A 25,668-nucleotide genomic window follows, 5' to 3' on the forward strand; every position below is an offset into this window, starting at 1 on the left:
ACCGAAGAAGTTGTTTATCTTAGGGCTTCTGCTCCACATGTGATTCCCAGTGAACGCTGGGAGATGAGAAAGAAATCACTTTGATCACCTTTCAATGCTTTCATGAAAGTGCATCCTCGAAAAGGGCGCAGTGTACTTTTTTATGTTGCATTTGCATATGATTATTCCATGTCAGTATAATGGAAAAGGGGCATGGACATAATGGCGTTCTGGAGTCTAATTGAAACCACTGAAACACATTTAAATAATAGGAAGACACATGACACGAGGCTACTAACTGTGAGGTTTTACAGCGACTTCTCAGTTGTATAAGGTTTATCTGAAAATCGAATTTAATTTGCAGATAATCCGAACTATGGAACTTGTAATTAAATGTACAAAATTAAGAATTGTTTGTTTGTAGAAACATTTGTATTGCGACCAACGGGAGAGTGACGTCCTCCTTTCTGCAGTGAATGCAAGTGCTTAGTTAATGAGAACCTGAGGCTGTCTTTGTAATGCTGAAGGCATCCATAATGTAAAGCTCTTCAGGGAATAATGCTGGAATCCCACTTAAATGAGAAAATAAATTGCATGTGGGTCATAACTCCACTTACAGAAACTCCGATCTGCTTTTAGTTGCCTAAATAATGGAAACATGTATTCACAATTAAGTTTTGATTGCATCACTGCCCACTACGCACTTGCATTTGAAATAATGCATTACATTCTAAAACCTTTTCCTGTCCCTATACCCTCCTACCCTTCCCGTTTTATACAGTTTATGTATCTCTTTTTTAAACACATAATACCCACTTTGCATCTGTGGCACTCCTCCCATTCCGTGAAGCAGGTAAATTAAATCTGGAGCTGGAGCATCCGAGACTCTGGCAATCAGCCAGATCTTCTCCTCTATTTACGGGCACTGTGAACAGATTTCCAGGCGTGTAGGGACTCGCTGACGTTAAATGCTCAGTGACACACTCAGTAGCATCAGAAAAAGAGTGTTCCACCCTAGCTATGCAACCATGAACGGGAGGAGTAGCAAAATGGAAGCTGAAACAATTATCTACAATCTTACTCTTCAGCTACTGAGATGAAACACAGAACCCTGTATGATTTGCTCCCTGAGTTCCCAAGGTGCTTATAGGTAAGAGATTTGCCATGCCTGGTAGTGATGAGAGGAAGTGCCTGGGGAGGATGGACTCCTGCGGGAACTCTGCAAACTGGAGGAGGGCATTATTACATTTTCGTAACCCGTGTGCCCTTATATGACCATGAAGAGTGCATATCTTCCTTGACAGCTGTTTTAGCAGGATATTTTCCTGCTCTTGAACCGTCTCTCTTGAGGGAAACGCAAAATGACTTTGAATAACGATAGTTAAAAAGAGACATACATATTTTATTTTCATTGGTGACTCTTTTCTTTTAATACAATGCTCTGTAAACACACTGTCATGTTTATGCAACCTTCAATGCCTAATTTGATTGAATAACTATCTCTTTCTTATCTTGTGTGCTTACACTTAGTGGCCACAATATCATAGCTAAAATACAAAATGTGCAACACTCTCTTTATGCTACTGCAGGATGGCCTTCATAATGTTTAAAACCTTCTAAAACCCACAGAACGCATTATGACTTCGTCCTAGCCCCCATGTGAACTTCTTGTTAGTGCCTTGGGACTTTTTATGTTCATATCACATCGAGAACTGAAAATGCATTACTATGATATATCCAGGAGCACAAAAAACTAAACTTGAATTACCTTTCAATGCATATATTATATTTTTTCCCAAAATATATATAATAAATGTATTATGCAAAGGCTATATATAACAAGACAGCTAGGAAAAAGGAAGTATTAATGCAGTTTTTGTGAAGATTCAAATGAAAACATTTCAGCCATATTAGAACTCCTTGTGATTTTTAAATAACTGAAGCCTGGGGGTAACGTTATTCATTTGAATCAATAGACACATGCTGAATATGACGCCTGTCAGTAGGAGTAGAAACATTAGTAAGTAGAGAACATCTTGGAATGGGATCAGAACAGCTGTGACGTCAAATCAGACCAAAGGTGTAATGTTTCTGTCTTTTCCTGTCTAAAGATTTGAATGCCAAAAGGTATTTCTTGTTCTTATATAGCAGGAGCGACTTGATGTGAATATAAATTAGGAGCTTGTTTAGAGGCCCGTAGCTTTCAGTTTACCCTGCGCATTTAGCAATTCATGTTTCTGCCATGTTAAGTGGCAATTATGATGCAAATAAGTGTGGCTGATGATCATGGACAATCTTGTTTGCATTGTGAATATAATACAAATGCCAAGCCTATAGCCGGCGCTACAGCTGCTCATTGTTGTGTTAAGTAGCTTTCATTGTCGTCAGAGCGATACCTCCTCATATCCACATCACTGTCACACTCATGTTACTTTTCGAAAAGCCATCAGGATTCGTCTCTGTCAAATGCCTGTCCCTCAGTCCATTAAAGATGATTGATAGAGCTAGAAAATCTTCCGCCCAGCTGTTGTCGTTGACTCATCCCTGAGAAATTGAAAGGATCTCAGAAGAGGACCATCCCTCATCAAAAGACCTTTTGTCTGTGTTGAAGCAAAGTATATTTCAGAAGATAGGGTATAACTAATGTTCTGCCTTTTTTCGCAGTTTTTTCCTGCCACCGTACAGTACGTGAATAATTATTACATTAGAGATGAGAATTGCGATAAGTGTCACGTTGTGCCTTTTATCAGGAATGTAGATTCTGATTTTTTTTTGTATCTGTTCGACAGTTCTTTTCCTCTTCATCAGAACAGAATATGTAAACAGTGGTTATCCTGCAGGCAATCTTCACTCTACACAATGTTAAGCTTTGATGGATAAATCTATTCTGACAGATTTGTTCTCTCCATCCGCCAAAGAGAAACATAAGAAAAGACACGTCTGCTTTTCCAAACGCTACTGTTCCTCCTCCTGGCCCTGTTATCCTCTAATGGCTTGTGAGGATTTTTACAGGACAACTTGAGGAGGATTTTATGATGTTTCAGTGTGATTGATAACATGCTCATGGAGGGATGTCAGGCTTTCAGAGACGGATAATGTGGATTTCTATCTCTCTGCCTTCTTGTGTAAGACGTGCCATCAATCAAGTGTATCCCGGCCTTAACCTGGTAAAATTAAAACCTTAGGGGGGCGGGGGCCCGGGGTCTTTGCGGAACCAGGACACACACATCAACGGGGAGCGCGACAGAATCAGAACACAGATCCACATCGTAACAGGCTCACCACAGAGCACAGGACTGATATGAGATTCCCACCACAGGGCAGAAAATACAGTTAATGATCTGACTGTATATCACTGTTGACAGTGGAGAGGGATTACAGGAAGAACCGTCTCATTTTCACTGTGTGTGGAGGCGTTATTAGATCCTAGCCTGGCTAATTTAATTCTCAAGCTCGTCAATATTTACCAGCAATAGGCACAGCACACTATGGCAGACCCAGTAACCCTACAGAGAGGAGATTCAGAGCTGAGAGGATCATCTGAGAATGTAGAGATTCAGAAATCAAGCTCATGTACATAATTTGCTGCATGTTCCTGCACTTGTTCCTGTAAACGCTTGTTTGTTTTGACATGACGAAGCACACACACTGCTAATTAGCATGGCTACTTTGAGATCTGTTGTGATCCTGCTTGTGTATGCTTCTCCTCAGTTAGGCCTTACCTTTCTCTCTATGTCTGTGTGTGTTTCAGTGGATGGCTGCATACACAAAGCGGCGGGGTCCTGTCTGTATGATGAGTGCAACTCACTAAATGGCTGTGAAACCGGCAAAGCCAAGATCACCTGCGGCTATGATCTCCCTGCAAAATGTGAGTACCAGTTCATTAATAAATGTTTTTTTGTTTGTTCTGTAAAGTGTGCACCAATGCCTTGCAGGAATATTCTCTAATCAAGACTGCTGCCATTGAGGGCTGCATCACCTGACAGTTAGTGAGCATTAAGATTTAGTGGAAAACATTAGTTCGGAGAAATTGTACAATGCAGCATTAATCTATATTGGTTTATAAAACAGCCTCATTTATATAATCGTAAGGCTGTTGACCCAGCTGGTGGAATTCACTGGTGTTGCATTGATGCAGAAAATCACCAGTGTGGTTTTGCATAGCTGTTGGATTTAACACAGGATTTTGCAGTTCATGTGTGCACATGCATCATATTTTGAATTGAGGTCATAGTTTGTATAAAGTAGTGCAAATTAAATTCAAAGTACACACACACACACACACACACACACACACACACACACACACACACACACACACACACACACACACACACACACACACACACACAACAGTGTCCACTCCAAAGTGTGGTAGGTCGATGCGTTTAATGTCCAAAATAAAAACTATTTGATCACAATTTATTAATTTTGAAGAACTAATTGGTAATAAATGGTGAGTTGTTTTTGGAGGATAATTAATATGATTGGTGCTTGTTGTTTGGCTGAATGGGAGTGTCATCTGCACACAAACAAAGACATTAAGGGAGCTATTAGTTGCTTCATTTGATTGATTTTTCATCCCTGATTTATTCTGTTAAAGGATCACATAACTCTTACTGTCACGCCATAAATGATCAAACGAGGGACTGCAGTGTTTTCTTTGTTTTTATCCTTGTCATTAATGTAACGTTTTGTACTAAGTATGCAAACGTTTGTGTTGTGTATGTGGGTGCCGCCTCCTACACTTTTCCGAGCTAATTTCCTTTGATGATCGTCAGTAACACTTGTGTCGCTTTTGAAAGTTTGTCACAAGATTCTCCCACTTGCAAACTTGAAATGGAAAACACGATAGGAAGGAAGAAATGTCACTTGGTGTAATTCGGTCGAGACAAACGTCCCAGCAGTCCTAACCTAACCCTGAAGGATTTCCATGAGACAGCCAAGAGAAGACATTGAGGCCCAGATGAAATTAGGTTGTGTTAATACGGTATGTCGTAAAGATGTCAAACAAATGGAGCAGATAAACTGTGAGTCAGTCTTGTGGGCAGTCAGTTCAAGTGTCTCCAAAACAGGGTGCACCATGACATTCTAATAACCTGCAATATCCCCTGGGAGCAATCACAATGCCACTGAGTGCTGTTATTGTAATTATCTTTGGGCTAAACACTTTCTCTGTGCCGATAAATTATATAATTGTGAAGTTCTTTACCTGGGAACATCCAGTTCTTTTTTGAACATGATGTTATTTTACATTAGAGCTATCTTTACTCGCAGCCGGAATCATCTTCTTATCTTCCAACTCTGATCACTGTCATCATCACCGTTGTCTCTCTCGTGTGTATTAGAATCTGACAAGCACTTGACTTTTCTTTGTCAGTGCTCAGCTCTGACAAGACATCTCACTCCTTCTTAAAGTCGATCCACTGTTTGGATGTTGTTCTTTTTCCTGTAATTTCTATCTCTGACTTATTTGTTCCACCTACACACACATTAAACCGCTTCCGTGACTGCAGTCAACAATCTTTTCAGTTTATGAAATCTCCAAATAAAAGTCTTTCCTCCTCCTCAGCACTGAACAAAGTAAAAAAACATTTTTCACTTTTATTTTTTATTTTCCTGAATTCATGAATGTTACATGTAGGCTTAAGAAAGAAGGATTAAAACCCTGCAATAAGTTATAAGTTTAATTGAATGTTAATGTTATGTTAATGGTCTTTTTATTGTCGCTAAACTAAATGCATTAAGTAATTAAAATGTTCCCAAAATGAAATTAACTGATTAACTTGAGCATCATGTCATTACTCAGAATGGTTGGCTCCTGGGGATAATTGGTTGCTATAGAATACATGCAAACATAGCGTTTCATTTAACAGAAATTGCACATGTTTTTAAGAGAAAATAATCCTTGTGGAATGAGTTTTGCATCTCAGTCTTTTCTGTCAAAACAGTTATTCAGCTGAATTATTATGCCCATAGTCGGTGTTTGGAAAGCACTTGGCCTTGTTGTTAGTGCTTTCAAAGATTTATTTGTGTAGGCTGTCAGATTCAAAGACTTTAAAATCGTTAAATGATACCATCAGACACTGAAGTGACAAATATCACATGTGGAGCAACTGAAATGTTAGCTCTCAATGTCCACCATATAAAAGCAAACACACACCTGGATTCTTTCTGATTAAAAGTTGTATTCATTCATTCATAAATGTATCTAATATATCGAAATGAATGTGTGCCTGCCATCGCAAAATAGCTTCTGCTGACACTAATCTGCAGATGGACGCTCTTCTACTCGAGCGACAAGAGCCCAGACAGATGGAACATTTACCATTTACATCTTGGCAATGCCTATTATTTCCAATTTGGACATTCTCTTCCCAGTTTTGCCTCAACATTAGGGCTGCTTTTCAATTTTTTCTATAAACACATTAATCTCTCAGAAGATTGCTCTCTTCTTTGGGGGCCATTTTCAGAAATCCACACCACTGCATATCATTGGAAATAAGGAAATCTAAACTCAGACTTATGCAGAACAAACTGTAAATCACTTTGATTTTAATTACATTTTAGGGGATTTAGGCTTGCCTTTACTGTACGCTGAATCCCCAGCAGTCATCTCACCACTTTGCCAACAATGCATGGAAATAAGCAATCCATCATACTGTGAATTATGCTATTTCTCTTGATCTTACAGCACTTATTGAGTCTTATGCGTCATTTGACAATATTACCCACGGTGTATTGTATTTCATGCAACAAAGGATTATGCAGGTCAATTTTGTTATTTTTCTAAGAAATGGAGAAATTGCAATTTAAACATAATACTCAAAATAACTAGCAAAGCAATAAAAGGCTTCCTCGTTTTCTGGAAAGCTACTTCTTTATCAGTTAGGATATCAGTTGATCTTAAATCAGAGTTGTCCTTGTTTGGAGATTTGATGTGATGAGGCAATGGAAAATAACCGGGCTCAACCACCCCATTTTCTTTTTCATGACAAGAAAATTGCTCTCCATTACATCCCACTAAGCAGTTTAGGCTGTGAATCCCAGTGGCAAATAAGCCTTTCCTTAAAAGGACCAGGCACATGTGGAACTGATTATTATAGGGCTGGCCCAGGATTATTAATCAATGACAGTAATTACCCACCTACCATAGCGGAAAGACTAAAAGAAAAGTGGCCTGTTACATCAATATGACAAGAAAATTGTCTATTTGCCCTCATGTTAGACAAGTTATTCATCTGTTCGTAGATTAATGATCAAATGGAAATATATACAAGCAAAGTCGCTTGACTTTTAGAGGATTTGTAGCAACATTGTCCAAAATGTTTCCATTATTAGCATTTAAGTTTAAAGTTTAGATGGTTTGTCGCCCAACATATGCAATGATTGGATATTCCCAAATAGTGGAGAAGGCCGTACAGACGTTTGTCCAATTCAAGTTGGAAAATATTGTTTAAAAGTTTGAAATGAATAGAAATGTTGGTATTCAGAAGGGCTTCTGTTGTTGCGGCTTGTCTCTTTACCACCTGCAGTTGTTTTGTGCCACTTCAACGCTGAAAATCTTTATATTGAAATTCATTATACTGTGTGTCTGTATCCTTGTCCTTGAAAATAGAGACATTATTAAATCAACCCCAAACATTTGCTTCAGGACATCTTTGTGAAGTGTTGTGAAGTGCATTAGCAGTGCAGTGTATGATAAGGAGATACTGAAAGTTCAAATAAGGATAACACTGAATAACTCCTGGTGGGATGATACTGATACTGTACACTTTGGTGCTTTTCTGGCTTAGGTCTGAGAGCAAGCATTTTGTTTATTTTGTATATGTGGCATGATTTTCATCATTTCCAGGCATTAGAGAATATTTGATAAACATGCAAAGTGGACACTAACGATGCTGATAGTGTTATGTCAAGAAAGTATAATCAAATTTATATTTTACATAATCTCCTGATAATCAGCATAGATTTGCTTCATAACACATTAGAAACGTTGGTATTTAGTGGATGATACTAAACCCAGCTCTGATCTTACACACTATACAGTATTTATCTTTTTTGAAACCTATAATCAAAAAGCGGCATGTGAAATGTAATACCTAATTCATGAAGATTACCGGCAGATTAAATCTGTTGCAAACAAAGGTAGTTGATGACAGTTTGTCTGAAATTTGAATACATTTATAAACATTTGAATACCCTGAAAACTCTCTTCTTTGTGTACTTGATTGTGTACTGTTCAATGTAAAACCCCCTATTCACCGTGTGTGACACTCTCAATTAAATACGATGGGCATCTGAGGATGATCTACAATTCTGAATTTCATCGTTATAATGCTGGTCCACAGGTCCACACTTATAACGTTTAGGAAAGAACTTGCGAGTTAATCTGCACTTTCCCATTTCAGCCCCACCTGTCACATTAGACCTGGCAGTTATTAGAGTTCAAACTAGAGGTCTGATTGAGAAAGTTAATGTCCTAAAGGAACTTTTATATAGACCTCTGTTTTTTCACTCTTCAGTTTCATCCAGAATCTTTTACCCAGTTTAGTTTTCCCCCCTCGAGCTACTTTAGATTGACAGTTCAAAACGGTTTACTATTTATTGTTTTGCTTCTTCTCTCCCACTCCTCATTGTCTGAGCTCTAAGTAAATGCTTTAAATAATAAATCATATTTGCATTCAAGAAAGAAGGGCCAGCATTTCTTTATCACACTGCTGTCATAACAGTGGCCTCTTTCTATTTCAGTCTTTGTCAATTATGTGAAAAATAGTTTCTTGAGCTTTAACCATATACTTATGTGGAAGAATAAGCTCCATTTTTACATTTATGCAACGATTTCTACAGCATGCTAAGTGTAAGTACTGATTTCTTTTTTATATCTATAATGGGTCTAATCTCATTGAGCGAAGAAATACTTTGGTCTGCTTTTTTACTAACTGGTCCCTGTAGAGAAATACTGCTTATTGGGATTCATATGGAATAGCTTTCCACTCGGACTTATCAGTTGTACGGTTATATATTTCAGCCTTTGGAGTATTGCCTCCACGCAGCCCAATGTGATAGTGTAGAAACTCAACCGTATCCATAAAACATCAAAACGCTAGCAAACTCTTTAATCTAGAACTCGATGCTAACTGTATGCACACTCAGCCGGCTCTTTGTTTTATTCAATGACCGGGCACTTCTCTGCATTTGTCCAATGTGCAGGCTTCAGTAGAACAACGAACAGGTCTGCCACTCCATTTTTTTTTTTTTGCCGCCCTGCTGGCCCTTTGTATCCAGTGAATCCATACACTGTCTATAACTACTCATACAACAAATGGTGTGTTTTCCCTTCAATCACATCAGAAATATCGGCTTAACCTTGTTCCCACGACATTGTGAATCAGCAAATCATTTCCAATAAGACGTCCCTAAACTCAGTTTGTGCCATTAGATAGACAGACAGATTAGATTTACAGATTGTTTCTTTCCATCTCTATAACCTTCCCTGTTATCGTTTGTGGTTATGCTCTGATTAAGAAGAAATATATTTAGATGGTACTCTTATTTCCTTTGGGACTTCAACATGTGTACTAAGTGTACATGATAAATATTCTAAGTGGCAGTATACGTGACCCTGTTATAGATTATTGCATTAGTTTTCTTCAGATATTTTACATGAGCTGCTGAGACAGTCATCTGCTTATGACTATGCCATTTGCTGGCCTTGCTAAGCTAAAACAAAAAAAGACTAGGAGTGTAATCAATGAAGGTCATAGAGTACATCTCTACTCACAGCAAGTGATGTATTAGTGATTCATGAGGCACATTATTTGGTGTTTTTAAAAAAAAAATTTGAGAAGCAGAATGTTTTAAATGTGCTTGTATGTGGAAATTATAACCTTTCAACCTCTCTTAAACTAAATAAACAACCAAGGACAAGTATGTATTTGTATGCTATTCCTCTGCCCCATTTTCCTGATCAAAGTAGCTCAATGACAGAATACTTACTTTAAAAGCATGACCACTACACACATGCACCAAACAGCCAGAGAGCTGTTGTTGTTGTTGTTGTTGTCAGAAACCTTTTTGTAGCGGCTTTGAAAGTTTGTTTCAGCTTCGGTTTCTCAGATCCAGTATTTTTGGTAGCCTGCTTCAGTGGAACTCACAGGACCACAGTTCGACAAAACACCTTTGGGAAACGCACCCCAGTTCAGATCACATCCTTCTTTATCTGCTGCTCCCTTTCAGTACAACATTGGAGTCTCTGGTGTTTACTGTAACTGCACCTGTGCTAATAATACTAATCATCAGCCTGTGATAAATGTTCCTCCCTGATAGTGTGAGGAATCTTTCCCATGCCCTATTTAATCTGGGAGACCAGGCCGTCTGTTCCGTCTCTCTCCACTCAGCAAACACAGATAAATCACAGCAAAGTACCTACTATTAGTAAGTGACATATAGCCCATTCTGATTAAATTACCCCCTAGAACATTATCAGTCTGCCGAGCATGTTTATCAAAGCAGTCTCCGCCCCATCACATGCAGCGGGGCTGACACTTTCCGAGGGCCGTTGGACATTCCGTAATTTGTTAATATGGGTTCGACTTGTTTACAAGAAATAATTTAGTCTTGTTGAAGAGCCGCTTTGCTCAAAATGTCTAATTGTCTTCATTCTTTGAATGTGTCCTGCAGCACTAGCAACATAAATGTAATTTAAAAGTTAAAACTAATTCAGGTGGAGGTCATTTCAACTTCTTTGGTGCGTTATTGTTGCTTCTTATACTTTTAACTTCACTTTTTTCGGAAATGTAAAAACACCTTGTTATTATATTGACCAGCATACATTTTTAACTTAATCCTTTGGGCTTTTAAAGGGTCCCATAATTTCAGGGGATAGTTGAATTTCTCCACCACAGAAGGGCTGTAATCCTTAAAAGCTGAAATGTAAAAATAACACATTTTATGAGATTTTTATGCAACAGCCGTGCATTGTTAATGTTGTTAGTCTTGTTTTTCAAAATGAAATGGCTAACATAGCAGACGGCTGAACAGACTGTACTTTATCTCTACATAATGGATCAAATAGATGCAGTGTGACTGTTCAAGGTGGGCTTTTTTTTTTTCATTTTGGATTCAAGGCTAGAGTGAATGAAATCCTTTGTTGTGGCAGATACATTAGAGGGGCTTAACTCAACCCTGGTGGCCATCACAGCTCCAACCAGACACAGTGCTAAGTCAACATCTCCTCTGCTCACTGTTAGCACTCACATCATAAATGTCACCCCATCACCTCACGCACACTCCTTTTACCACGGACGGGTCTACCTTGGGTTTTCTCCGACACTTCGGATTATTTAGTCTGATACCTCATTCACTCAGTGTGTCTGTCAGTTATTTGAGTATAAAAGTATAAACTGTTTTTTAATGATAATCTTGCATCTACAATTCTAAATCTAATCAAACACTAATTAAATCAGTGGACAAAGTTAAGGTGAGCAATATTTCTGCAATCAACTTTTCTTTAATCTCTTATGCATAAAAAAATAATGATTAGACCTTGCTGTGAGGATTACATTTTAAGCTGTTTGTGATTGTAATCTGCACATTTTAAAGATGAATTAATGATTGAATAAATTGCGTATGAAAAGAAAATATTGAAAATCAACGAGAGGCCAGATGTCTTTTTACTTTTATTTAGGGCTGAAAAAAGTGCCTCAGCTTCTCCAGACTAATCAACCTGCTCTCTGGGGTCTCGATGGGTGTAATGGGTGCACTCTCTAATGTGCTGTTTACACGGGAACAAAACGGGTTGTATCCGCTACTTTTCTCTTTCGTATAGCCCGTTCGTTCACACGAGGCCGCAACGGAACCGCGGAAACGGACCCCTAAAACGATAACGGGTCCCAAGGTGGATAGATCTGCGGACGGAACGCTCTGGGGGGCCAACCGGCTCCGTGTGTACGTCCTATACGATCATTTTCCTAGATAAAGATGAAGCCATAGCCTCTCCCCACCTCTGCTGCTCACTGCTGTAGCATGGTCAGTAGCTACTGCTACTGCTACTGACCATGCTACAGATGTTAGTGCAAAATCTACAGCTCCTCTACCACAACCATCAGCAACAAGTGGACATGGAGAACTACATGAACTACATGTTGCTAAATCCACCGCGGAGAATAAATAGAAGGGCAACCAGGCAACCATGGCAACCATGCTCGGGGGTCTTCTTCACTGCTTTTGGTGTATTTTGTGGCGGAAGTACAGCGCCACTTACAGGCCCGGCATATGTACTACAGCGTCTCCAGCGGGTCGAGCGGTCTCGTGTGAAGGGACACGTTTATTGAGCCGTATCCGTGTGAACGGAAACCTTTTTATATATCGAATTCGGTTAGTTTGCGTTTTGTTTGCGTTTGCGTTCCCGTGTAAATGGGGTCTAAAGGAACAGCTTAAACCTAATTCCACTGCTTGTCTGTAAAGGCCAAAATAGTCCACCATGTCCCTCTATTTTCAGATATTTCTCTTTCCTTTGTTGGCTGGCTGTCAGTCTTCCAGATCTCTTGAGGACTGGAGTAATTTGGTAATTTTGCCTAAATGGTGATACTGTAATTATGTGGCATCAGCTGCCTTGCTGTCAATGAGACGGCCAACGGTCATTCATCACCAGGAAACAAGAAAGGGGGGTGAGTGGCATCTTGACTGATCGGGTAAACACTAGCAGAACGAAAGTGTCGTGGTCTCACCCAATGGCTGAAAACAGGAGGTGAGAGGCCTTTAGAGTAATGGGGTGCAGGAGCAGTTAGAGGCTGTGTGGCCGGGTGCTTGTTTAGCTGAGATAGGGGGTCAGCAAGGCATGCCTGAGCCCCAGAATGAAAGTGATGCATCAGGAGGGGGCTTGTGGGTGTCAGAAGAAGTGGGACCTACTGGAAGGTCAGGTTTGAAGTGGAATGTGACAGCAGCTCTAATGCAGTTCTGCCTTCCCATCTGTCCCCGAGTACGCCTGGTCTAATGAAGGCTGCGTTTTAAAGGGCTCATCACACAGTGGTGTCACATTTAGGCACATAGAACCGTCACTTTTGAAGGCTGCCAAAGTCCATTCCATTTTGAAATTGTAATTTTTCGTTTAGTTTTTATCATCAGGACATAGTGTAGTTGCAACATTTAGAAAATAAAATCCAGCTATTTTACACAAATGTTTGTGTAATGCTACCTCGTCAGATTACTGAGCCACATGCCTATGTTTTTTCCTGATTTTCTACCTAACTTTCCAAAAACGTTATTACTAATAAAGATGAAGTCCAGTAAGACGCAATGAAAACGGATGTTTGTCATTCAGGAACACACAGGGAGAAAAACAGAGCAGACACAATAACATATACCTGGCTGGAGTGTCTGAGAAACCCAGGAGCTTCTTATTTCATGATCATGTTTTTTTTAATTGTAACTCGAGTCTCCAATGTTTCACTGTCACACTGTTTTATTTCTGTCAAGACAATAACTGGAATGGGTCTTTCTTCCCACTGCCCATGTTTGAATCATCAGGTGAAGGGTTTTAAAGATTGTAGGGTAATGCAATATAATCTCTTTAGAAAATGCAGGGTATTTTGTAGCTCAATCTACAGAAAACATAGTATAGCATTTTTATTTTATTTTATGAGTTCAACATTGCCCCATAGCTTTCTTGATGTACCTTATGGGTACTTATTTAACTCTAGTAATTTGCTTTCTCAACGGATGTGAAATACTCATTATCTAAACAGATGAGTCCCACCTACATCCATCCAAATTCACCCAAAACATATTATTGGTCTGACCCTATTGTTTGTCCATTTTCATAACGTCATATGATACAGAAAGCATTTTCATTCTTCCCATGAAATGTAGTCTTAAATTGAACTAAGAAACTATTTCACAAAAGGCTGCCGAGTAAGAAAGAATGATCTGACTTTTCACTACAAATTTACATTCAAACCAATGTGGTTGCTCAGTTTATTCAGTATAGATAGATAGTTGGAGAGTGAGACTACACAATGCTTGAACAAGTAATTGGTGCCTGAATTATATGTCTGGCAAGGTAAGGTTTTCTTTTAAATGTTACTAGCAATGATCCCTTTTTAATAACTAGATGTCTTTATTCAAATGTAATGAAATGCTCTATTTTAGAGATTGACTGTCTTGCTTCAACAACAGCACTGGGTGTTAATCAGGGCTTCAGGCCTCCTGATACTGTGACTTAAGCTCCTTACACACCAAGACGATTTTCGGCATCGATAGATGTCGATAGATGTCGGGCTGCCGATGAGCGTCGTGTCGCCCTACTCATTGGTGTGTACTGCACCGTCGTGTCTTTTCGGCCGTCCCGACACCTTCCGCCGCCGATTCGACATGTTGAATCGGTAGGCTGTCGGCCAAAGAAATCACTCTGATTGGCTGTTCAGCTTAGCGAATCAGTGCATGAAAAGCGAAACGGAAGTGAGGGACCCAAACAAACTATTAAGAAGGCAAATCTGAAATGTAATTTAACTCCAGCTCTCGACACAGGTTCGGGAAAGCCCCATGAGCTTCTCGCTGTAGAGAGAAAATGGAACGCACACGCTATTTGTTGTTTGTTTATATCACGCAGTCTGTTCTTCTTCTCTCGGTTATCACGCAGTCTGTCTTCCGGTTGTTGCCTCTTTTGAATGACAAATACACACTACCGCCGCCTGCTGGTAAAGAGAGTTATTGCCACTCACGCATGCGCAGTTCGTACGTGCTTCTTGGCCGTCGGCTGAAGTCTTTGCGGTGTGTTCCAGTGCGAAACATGGCCAAGACGCAGAGACGTGAGGCGACGTTCCGTCGGGACGTGTTCTTTGGTGTTCTTTGGTGTCAGTTTAGTGTGTAAGAGGCTTAAGACCAACACAGAACACTGCCGCTTGTTCCCCACGGACAATAGTGCACGTTGATGGGTAACACTGCAACGACTCCAATGTTGACAGTGTTGTTGTCTCAGAAAGAAAAGCGAAGTTTTAATCTGATGGCTTTGTTTACCTCTCATCCAAGACTGAGGATAAAAACTAATTAAGAACAGGGAGTTACAGACTCCTGTAGTGCCATTTTCACAGCTAATTATGCATGAATACTGCCTGCCTAAATAGTTGCTCCCTCGACTTTGATGTTCTTTTTACTAAATTGCCATGGTTACTTCCGCTCATTAGTCTTTTAAGATTGTAAGCGTTGACAGGTTTTGTCTTCTTTTTTTTAACTTCACATCCCAGAATCCCTCTGCCGAAGTTATGGAGACATTAGTAGCCACTTAGTAAAGTATATGCTACCTTATACTTAAATACAGGTGTGTGACCTGTGTCTAAATCTGAGGTTCCCATTCTTTGGTTTAATGCTATAGATTTAGGCCTACACTGCGGCCCGTAACCGTTAACCTTCCCATAAAGGAACATATGGCTCTCTATAAACCCTAATGGGGAATGGGACCAATTCACAGGAGCCTGTGTGTGCTTTCAGGGGCACCACTTATGAGAAATACGGAAATGAGTCTCCATAAAAAGGCAAATAAAACGTATTTTCGATAACATTATGGTGTTGGAGGTTTACCAGATTTGGGTGCACCTTGGTTTAAGTGCTGTCTGGATCAATATGTTCCCAGGAAATTAAAGTTTGTATACTTGTGTGAAGACTTTATGGCCCAAGGCTGTATGAAATGATATCCTTCAAATCATTTTTTTTATTTCCTTGACCCTATTGTTCACACAACACCATAAATGAATTGTTTTTATGTGTGTAGTTCTACTTAAATAATGCTATGATGATTTGGTGCTACACCTTAACTACAAAACACATAGGGGAAATACTCACACATGATAAGGACATTAACTGTAGAGTAAATGTGTAATATCATACTTTGAAAGGCATATTAGTAAACACTCAAAAACATTAAAGAGAACATTTCGAAAAGTGTGTATATATATTTAAATGTTTTAATTGCTTCAATGCCTACAGCAATACAACATGCAATTGTGTTTTTATGTAATCACATAAATCATAGATTTATTTTGCAATGACTCTAAACTGACTATTGGCCGCAGTAAACCAGGACATGTTTGCTGTAAGTTTTTATGACATATGTTGGCCCGAGGTGCTCGTGTTCTCGCCACCATGCTGCCTCTGTTTTCCGGATTGTTTTAAAAGCATTGCAAGGTGAGAAACGGCTCTGTGGCATGTCGTTTTATGGTGATCACCTTGAGTCGTTGCTCAGGCCAGGAGACCAGTGAGCGTAATGGATCTGCTGGGAGCCCTCAGTATGGATTTATGAAAGTGCAGGGCTGGAGGAAAGGATCAGTCACATGACTCTGTTTTTCTCAGACCAGCAGACACCAATGAATAACCTCTAAGGTCTAATCCAAGACTGCAAGGTTTTGACAAAAAAAATCACAGGGACTGACTTTTTAGTGGTTTTTAATGACAACGTTTACTTATCCAGCACTTCTAGGGAACTTTGACAAGTCTTAACCATAGGATTGATCATAATTGGGAAAATGCCACTGCTTCTGCAACATTGCCTTAGAAGTGATCCCTCTATGAACATTTGCAGTCTCTTTTCCAAATAATTGCGCACACATACACACACATACTGCAGCATGTGACGCAGCACGTGGCTGTGCTCTGTGGGGCACCGGGACGTGTCGGTAAAGGTCCCCTCCATGCGCATGGTAGTCTGGTTGGCAGGGCAAGCAGGGGAGCGTCCGGATCAAGTTTCCCCCTCCTGCTGTCTAATTATTGACCCATCTGGTATTGTCTTTTCAATTGTTTCAATTATGATGGCACTGGTGTTGCTCAGCACCCTGGCGTCAAGACATGCATAATTCATGTGCAACACCCTGGACTCCACTCAGAGCGGTGGATTTGAGCTGAATGTCAATACCGCCTCATGCCCCCACCGGAGCAGAGGGTTGTCTGTATTGACAGCAAGGTAGATAAGGAGAGCAGAAGCAAGTGCTGCCAAAGACATTGGATAGAGCTGCTATCATGGCGCGTGAAGGTAGTGTGTGTGTCCTCGAGAAGTAAGCTGTCTTCACAGCCTGTGTTTACTGTCACCTGATATGTGACCTCATTATTGTCACCCCCAGACCTTCAAATCAATAGTGTTCAATTACTCATGAACCACGACACAGCACTGTTTACCAGGAAATCAAAGCCAACCAAGGGTTAACTCTCTCATCAGGGATTTGACTCTAACGCCCAAACCACAGATTCCCTCATGATACACAGGCAGAGGAAAAAGATAAAAGTCAATGAAGATGAAAAAAGTAGTGTGACTGTTCATTAAGGTGTGAAGATGAAAGAGAGAAGGGGTCACCATTTTGACACTGCTGTAATGGGGGTGCTTCTGGGAAGGCAGTATAGGATGACATCTGTAAAATGTCTTATTATCTGATGCCACTGGCAATTGTTTACCCACAGATAGGCAGCTCGGCAGATGATCAAAGGAGTCTCATATTGTTCACAGCAGCAGGCTTCTCCACCACTGTCTTATGTTCACGCGATACATTTTGTTATGACACCTGAGACATAGGAAGAATTCTTATTTATGCAGGATACATGTGCACTCAAGGGTACCTATACACCATCTGTATAGCTTGTAAAAACATTTAGAATTTTAAGGGTGTTATTTTACCTGTTTTCCCCATATGACTTGAAGGTTGCTTTTGCATATGTATTTTTCGTTTCAATCATCATGGTCGGGAAAGCATAATGGATTTAGTACTGTGGACCCTTATGACTTATTCAGTATTCATACAGGGACCTCTCACAACAACTCACCTTCAATTGAAGAGGTGCTCTCTGTCACGGTGGCCTACTGGCCTTCAGCTCTGTCTCCGTTCCCCCTGCAGTCACGCTGGATGTGCGCAGAATAAGCTGTCAGAGCCGTAACAAGACACATATTTCACTTTGCTAAAGACCTCAGCCTGCAAGAGCTAAATGATACTCTGCCTTTAGGGTAATATTAACCCCACCCCGCGACATTCAATGACATTGTTTAAGTGAAAAATTCAATTTTCTACCGTGCTGACGTCAACAGACACCAGTTTCATTGATAATGGGAATGAGGAATGTAGATGAATATAATTCAACTTATTGTAAGTCGCTTTGGATAAAAGCATCAGCTAAATGAAATGAAATGTAATGTAATCTTGTATTAAAAGGTTCCCCCTGTTGCAAATGCAACAATTGTTGTGGGAGTGAAGACATTTCTTATTTATTCTTTTTAACAACTGATCCTAATTGACACTATAATTTGAAGGCTGATGTATGCATGCAATGTGTTAATGGCTCGTGTGTTGATTATTTGTATCTCATCAGATGTTTTTGCTGTTGGTCTCACTTGCTGCCCATCTTGCCTATTGGTGCATTTCATTCAGAGCAACAAGTCAGGGACCTTGTTGCTCTGAATGAAATGTCTCCTTCAGCTCTTACTGCCATGCTGTTGGCCCTTGATGCAACACGCAGCCTGAGAGAAAGGGCTGTCTGGAATGCTCAACTCAGGGGAAACATTCTGTTTGTGTTGTGTACTGTCCAAGAAACACCCACGTTTGATAAGTGACCAACATCAGTGCCATGACAAGAAGATGGGTTATAAAGGTGACATTTTGGTCATCTTTTTTTTTTATGTATTCATGTTTTTTAAGACTGGGAAAGCCTTAAAAAGGCAGCTTTAGTTGTTGCAATCCTTTACATTTGAATTTGTAGTCTTTTTAAACATCTGTCAACCCAAACAGGAGAATCTCCTCATTTGACATAATTCTGAGGGATGTTGAAATCAGAGCTTTGTGTTTTGATTTCTACATAGTTGACATACATTGACACTGGTTTGTCTCTAGCAACATTTTGTAGAGATTGTAACAGAGACATTTTTCTATTTTTCCCCAAGCCTGAACATTTCTTTGTGATATTTAGAATGTCTTTTGTTTTGTCAGTTTTCTTGTCACAGATACAGTATGTGAAAGACATAATAAAGCCGGTTTGACATTTAGTACATGGACTCATGTGTAAATGGAAGAAATGACAGGGAGGCTTTTAAGTATCCCTACCAGTGAAGGCTCTCAATAAGCTTTACTTCAGTAGTTACAAATGACAGCCGGGCTCAGACTCGCCACAGGAAGGCAAACAACACATCCATTGCTCAAACCATTGTGCTCACTCCTGTGGAAACATAATTTTTCTGATGATGTAGGACACAATGCCAGGCTGTTGTCACCCTCTCCTGGCATGGGGACACACGCACAGCTGCACACCCCACCCCTCTGCTCACTCGCCTGCTGCTCCGGGGCCATCGATCGGGAGCTGTCATGCTCTCAGGGGGAGTTGTACGGGCTTCTCCCCTGGCACAACCCTGCCCTTCCTAGGTAGAGTTGCAGAGCTACAGGGGGGCTTGGGGGATGGAGGTTGCAGCGGGTTGTGGTGGTGGGGGTTGGTGTGGCGAGCAGCTGCTTTCCTATGGATCACTTCATTAATATCCCAGAGCAGAAATTTGAGGGGCCGCTGCAGTCTAATTAGCCCTGTCTGACCCTCGCATCTCCTTTCCAGATACTGCAGACGCAATTCAAAGCCCAGTAACCCCCCACTGCCTACCCTACACCCATTCACTGTCAATGTCAGTACTTTTTTTTTAAAATATGGTGCAGCTATAGAAAACTCTACCCCACCATTGTCTGCTACATTCTGAAGTGTTCAGAGTTTATTGCTTTTTGTTTCAAGTTGAAGCATTAAAGCGGGCTGTTAAACTGCCTCATGTCATTGCTTACCTGTCTTTGTCCATCATTGTGTGTATGTTTGCACGACGAGTGGTGTCTGTGACTCCGAGGGGGCAGCAGGAACAGTGTAAGACAATGGGAGCAGTGTGTGTGTGTTTGGGGCCCGGAGACAAGGAGCCATCCCTCATTAGTATCATCTGTTTCCCCAGATGGCAGGGTCAGAGAAAGAGGGAGGCTTGATGAAAAGAATCGTCCTGCAGTGTGACACTCATTTTGCGACGCAACACACACTCACCGCGGCTCCTGGAGCCAAGTTCCCAGCTCTCACAGGTGACACTGGGGATTTAGTGGGATTCACAGTCAGAAAGAAAGAGAGCCTCGTGTTCTAAATCCCGCTGCACAAAGGTGTACCCATGCTGCAACCTGATGAGTTTAACAGAGAGACAGAGAAAAAGTTAACTCAAGAAGGTGCCATTTTACGTTGTTATATAATGCAATTACTATTACACCTGCTATTCTCAAACACAACTCTACTTCGACCTTAAAATATTTCCCTCCAACATGCTCTAATGCTTTCTCAATGGCTCATTAGAGTGGAGCCTAGATCCAAAATAAAGCTAGGAAGCCTTATGTCATGGCCCGACACTGTGAACGAAGGCGAAAGCTACCTCTGCCACGGCCTGCAAGGCGGTAGCAGCGTCTACCAGACAGAAAGGATAATGAGTGGTTCACATTTTACCTTGAAAACTCAACAAACGGCCCTCTTACCAATTAAGATCTTGTTTTTCACTGGAGTGGCCATTATCAAATCTGACCTTCCAATTATTTTTCTCATTTTCCTCCTGATTCTGTCACCCCGGTGTGACTGCTCGTCGCTCAGAGCCTGGACGAGGAGTGGGTAATGGTTCTCCAAGCTGAGATCCAAAGACCTGAGACGCTGCTACCATATTGTCAACTGAGAAAAAAAAAACATTACACATATGTTGGATTTTTCCCATCAGTTATTTTTGATGAACTGAGCTTAACCCTAGATTTGGTTACAAGATCTTTAAAAGCTGCGTTATCCTCTTGAATGGAATAGTGGACAGTTTTTGATGGACAATGACATATTCAACAAGAGAACCATGGCTAATTGTTTTGTTTTTCTACCTAACATGCATGTCTTGTGTCTAGAGTCCTGTGTGCTTACCTGATGGTGACGGTTGTTGAACAGCTGCAGCAGGGTCACAAATCCTTCTATCTGTCATCCGATACCCCTTCTCAGCCCCATAGCTCACCATGGAAAACACACACACACACACACACATTGAAAAACACATATGACTCTTCATATTTGCGTCCATGGAGAGTAGGCAGTAGGGAGATAAAACTGTTAAAAAATGGATAAGGGTGAAGTGTAAACTGTGCAGGGAATTTGATTATTTGACAAAGCTTTTGCGTCTCTAATATTCATTTGATTCAATATGGCACTGATCAGTGTTCGAATTACCCATTTGCTTTCGGGGGAGCCCTATTTTTTTTTCCAGGGCCCTCGGTGTGGAGCTGTCAAACTCGACCCGAACGCCGCTTACAGCCGGCCAACTAAAAGTTGTTCCGTTCACGCTGTCATTTTTAGACTCCTTCTCTTCTTTGCTTGTGAATCCAAAAGCTGCGAGGCTTGGCTGTTTTAGTTTCGCCATATTTTTTTATTACAAAGCCAGAGTTAAACAAATATCAATATGAAAATGTAAAATACCGCGCCGGCATCACCACCGTAACCATAGCAACGTAAGTAGCGTAAAGATTGCAGCGCCGCCACGTACAGATGGCAACACCCAGAAATATTCACAAATATAAAACAAATATTCAGAAACTGTAATGAACAATGACTTATTTATTTCAAGAACTTTTATTTACAGAAACTCAACATTTTTAATCTGTGTGACACAAATATGCACGATTTTTTTGGGCTCCCCCTATTTATCTCAAAGTCAGCCTTCAGGGGAGCTCCCCCCTCTTTAGGGGAGCCAAGCTCCCCCTGGCTCTCCCCCATTTCGAACAGTGGCACTGATCGTAGCAGGATGTCCTGCAAATAGTCTGATGCCCTCTTTTCATCTCTAGTTAACAGTTCTGCCAATCGTATAATGACAGTTATTTATTTGTATTCTATAATCGGAAAAACTGAATATTCGACAGCTATGATTTCAAATACAGATAAAGGTCTAGTGGCTTTGACCCATAAATAGTGAAATAGACCACAGACATACATCAGAGCAAAAATGATGAAATGCCATCATGAAATGAGATTAAATTTAAATGAATCAAATTCACAGTTCAACTGAAGAATAATAACACTGTAAGCTCCTGAAACAAAGCTGGCAGAATTATATAGGAAATTACTGTAAGCCGATAATGAGCAGGTTTCCTTTGAAAAGCTGCAATTAAAACCAACTACAAAGCCATTTACAAAGCTAAACTAACCATCCCCTGTTTAAATAAGGTTGCGACACAGGCCTGTTAAATGTTTCTCTCACCCGGCTACGTGAAACAAAACAGTAAATTTGAACTTAGATGAACAGTTGACCCCTGGCATTGTGTCTAATGCTTCAGAGGTTATCTCAATTCCCGCTACAAGAGAGGACATTGTTTAATTCATCATCCCTGGAACATTGTTTCTGTCAGACTGCAAGAAATGACTCCATTAGCATTTTCAGCAGAGCAGTGGGTACAACTTGGGAACAAATGCATAAAACTGAGATTCCACAAAATGCTACAAATAATTATTAAGTCTACAAAACAGCATGTAAGTCGATGGAAACAGTCATTACAGTAAACAACTAAAAAGTGAACAAGGGGATTGGAGTAATTGGATGTTTAACATTGTAGAAATGTATTAAACAATATAGAGGTTTCACTGAGTACACTTTCAACGTAGTTAGGATCACTGAGCATTAATACAAAAAAAACGGAATGATAAAGGACCTACAGTACTGTATGATGTACTGTAACCTAGGATGACATTTACTTTGCTAAAATAACACTTGACATCGTGATTTACATAATTCCACAAGGCACTAGGCATCATCAATTTGTTTATTGAAAACAGTTATGAATCCTTTAATTTGGCATTTTGGTAGAAGCCATCTTGTTGTCTTTGAGTCAAATAAGAGGGTTGTGCTAAATACAATCAAACACAAGAAATTGTTAGGCGATTCAACATTTTACAATGTACTTGCATGAACTGAAAACAATGTGTAAAAGGTTTAAAGTGTTAACATAAAGAAAAGAAGATAAACCAAAACTGGAAAAAACTCTGATAGCTAACAGTGAGTCACAAGCTAGTTACATCCTAAAGCATACGCTGCTATCGTAACATTTTCACTCTAAATAGGACCTTATTTTATCATGCTGTATTAAAGAAGACTGGAACTAGCGTTTAGGACAAACAGCTTGTCCAGAAAATGTTAACTGATGTCAAAATTCCAGTGAGAAGTAATTTTCATAATCATAGCAGTCATCCCGCTACTGACCATTAGAGACAATGCACCCATAAGGCTCTTCCGCATAGGCATCACTTTTCAGAACTGTAGGTAACAGCTTGTTCAAGACAATATATATGGTACATGTCCTAAGAAAATGCTGCTACAAATGCCACATGATTGATGCCAGTCATACATATAATCTACGTCTGCTTTATGATTTCCCAAAAGTTAATGTTTTCTCCAAGATAGAATCAGCACTCTATCATGTCCAAGTTGCCCATCATTGAAAGTCCGAAAGTTGAGCCAGGTAATATAATAAATATATTGCAAAGATCAATCTCCTTCTTTTGAATATGAAAGGACTAAATGTACGTTGGAAAGTAGTGTAGCAGCTGCTGGTGAGAAGAGTGTGCCTTTCTGATTGCATGTTTCGGGATGACGAGGAGATTAAATGAGAAGATCCCAGGGTTTTGTCAGACATGTATACTTGCAGGTCTCCCTTGAAAAAGAGATCGATGATCTCAATGGAATTCACCTGGTTAAATAAAGGTTTGAAATGAATATTCTTGGAGGTTTCAATTGATTTATTTCCAAGTAAACCGAGCTATCTCATTGTGCATGGCTTCCTTGGCTGATTTTAGGAAGGAAATGTAGGATGGGAAAACTTTTATAAAAACTGACCACTGTGTTTATTTATCTATCTCTCCTTCTGCCTTTACAGTAGTCATTGAAATAAAAATGTATAAAGACTTACCTCACCCCAGTCATGTTATTACTTGAACAGAACATGTGTTTGCCTACAATCCAAAAAAAACAACGTAGAACTGAATAATATACCTAAGCCCTATGAGTGCATCATTTCACAGTATACTTTTCATAGTATAGAAACAAATGCAAATAGCAGTCAAAGATAATTCTCTTCAGATGGACTAACAACAGCTTGTCCTATTCTATTTGAAGTAAGACACTAGCTCCTCATTATAAACCACTGCATGTGAACCATCTGCTGTAGGAAGACACCAAACAAGAAGAGGCATTTTAGATGTGTTAGTACGACAAAATAAACATCCCAGTTGGAAGGATGTTCATCACGTACACAACATATCTGCTTTTTTTTTATTGTAGCATTTCAGAAACCCTTGCATTATTTTAGATTAACACTTAAAATATTTAAAGCTGAGCGCCCAGATTCGGCAGCTTTATTTTCCTGTTGCATATGCAACAGAATTCCAATTCAGTGGAGTACATTATGAAACAGATGGTCCCTTAGCAACAACACACTTTGATGTTTGATGATGTCTGGTCTCAGACTAGGGATGTCAGTTCAGTGAATCTGCCTCATTCAGACAGATTTAGACGGAGAGGAAGCAACTCAATGCCACAGAGTAGATACAGTATGCACACTGCCCACCTTTACTCTTACATATATATTCAAAGTCAGGGCTGCTCATTTGTATGCATTTCTGGATGAAATAAATACAACAAATCCGGTTTTAATGTTAGACTTGTAGTTCTTGGGTTATAGGGATGATCCTGGTTTTTACAAGGAAGGCAAGTGAAATAAAAAAAAAAGGTGGAAATGTAAAAGCAGTCTTTGCAGGTTTAGTAAAAACTTAAAATGTGCAAATGAAAAGGTTATGGTGTTCTCTTCAAAGCATATTAGTTAGTTTGCTGTAAACATTTCACAGTATGGTGCCAGGATGGTGCGTGTTGAGAATTTGTTCCCCTCAAAGAAGCCATGTTTTTAATGAGACTTCAAAAAGCAGGTGTCTTATTTGAATGATACAAAATAAAATGGCAAACTCAAAATCCAGACTATTTTACTTGTGATATCTCCCAAGTGGATATATTGTGTCATTCAGCGGCCCCTTCGGGATGAATCACTCTTAGAAACCCCTGGTGGCTCTCAGCTTGTCACAAATGTAGCAGTGACATCCTTATCCCATTTAGTAAATCATGTGAATAGAAATCAACATTATTGCTGGTCAAAGCACTTCTCAAGAACTTTGATTTCATTTCTGTTTAGTTTTATTGTGTTATCGATATAATTATATGAAAGCAATATCTCTCCCTGACTCCTTGTGCGGTCTTTGTGAAAGATGAGATTCTGTCATTAAAACCCACCTGTTTCGCCTCAAGTCAGCGGGTGTGTGTTCTTATCCTCACACACACACACATTCGTATATATTTGTATGAGTTAGTAGACTTTAAAGCAGGCATGAGTGTGAAATTGACCTCAGCCACAGGGAGCTCAGGCTAGATTATTTGCCCCTAGAGAGATGGAGTGGCCCCCCACATGTCAACTAATGTCTGCGAGTGTATTTAGCTGACAACAAAATTAGCCGTTAGTATCAGTCTCCGACAACGCTATCATCTACTTACCTCTTTCCTTGTCATTGTTCTGGATTGCTATTGTTAGAATGGTTTACTTGTTCAGACTTTTTTCTTGTGTTTGTTTTTAGATGTTATGTTTCTCTGTCTCTTCCACAGGC

The 25,668-nt window shown here is 40.0% G+C and overlaps 1 protein-coding gene across 2 annotated transcripts in view; it reads left to right on the top strand.

Moving 5' to 3' along the window:
• Positions 1 to 25,668, top strand: part of macrod2 (mono-ADP ribosylhydrolase 2) — a 396,983-nt gene that overhangs the window by 153,037 nt on the left and 218,278 nt on the right. For both annotated transcript variants that reach the window (XM_034152126.1, XM_034152125.1), the window contains exon 5: positions 3,731 to 3,847. In XM_034152126.1, coding sequence (XP_034008017.1) covers positions 3,731 to 3,847 — 117 coding nt within the window. The remainder of the gene's footprint in view (positions 1 to 3,730; positions 3,848 to 25,668) is intronic.

The sequence above is a fragment of the Trematomus bernacchii genome, unplaced genomic scaffold (assembly GCF_902827165.1).
Source record: "Trematomus bernacchii unplaced genomic scaffold, fTreBer1.1, whole genome shotgun sequence".
NCBI lineage: Eukaryota > Metazoa > Chordata > Actinopteri > Perciformes > Nototheniidae > Trematomus > Trematomus bernacchii.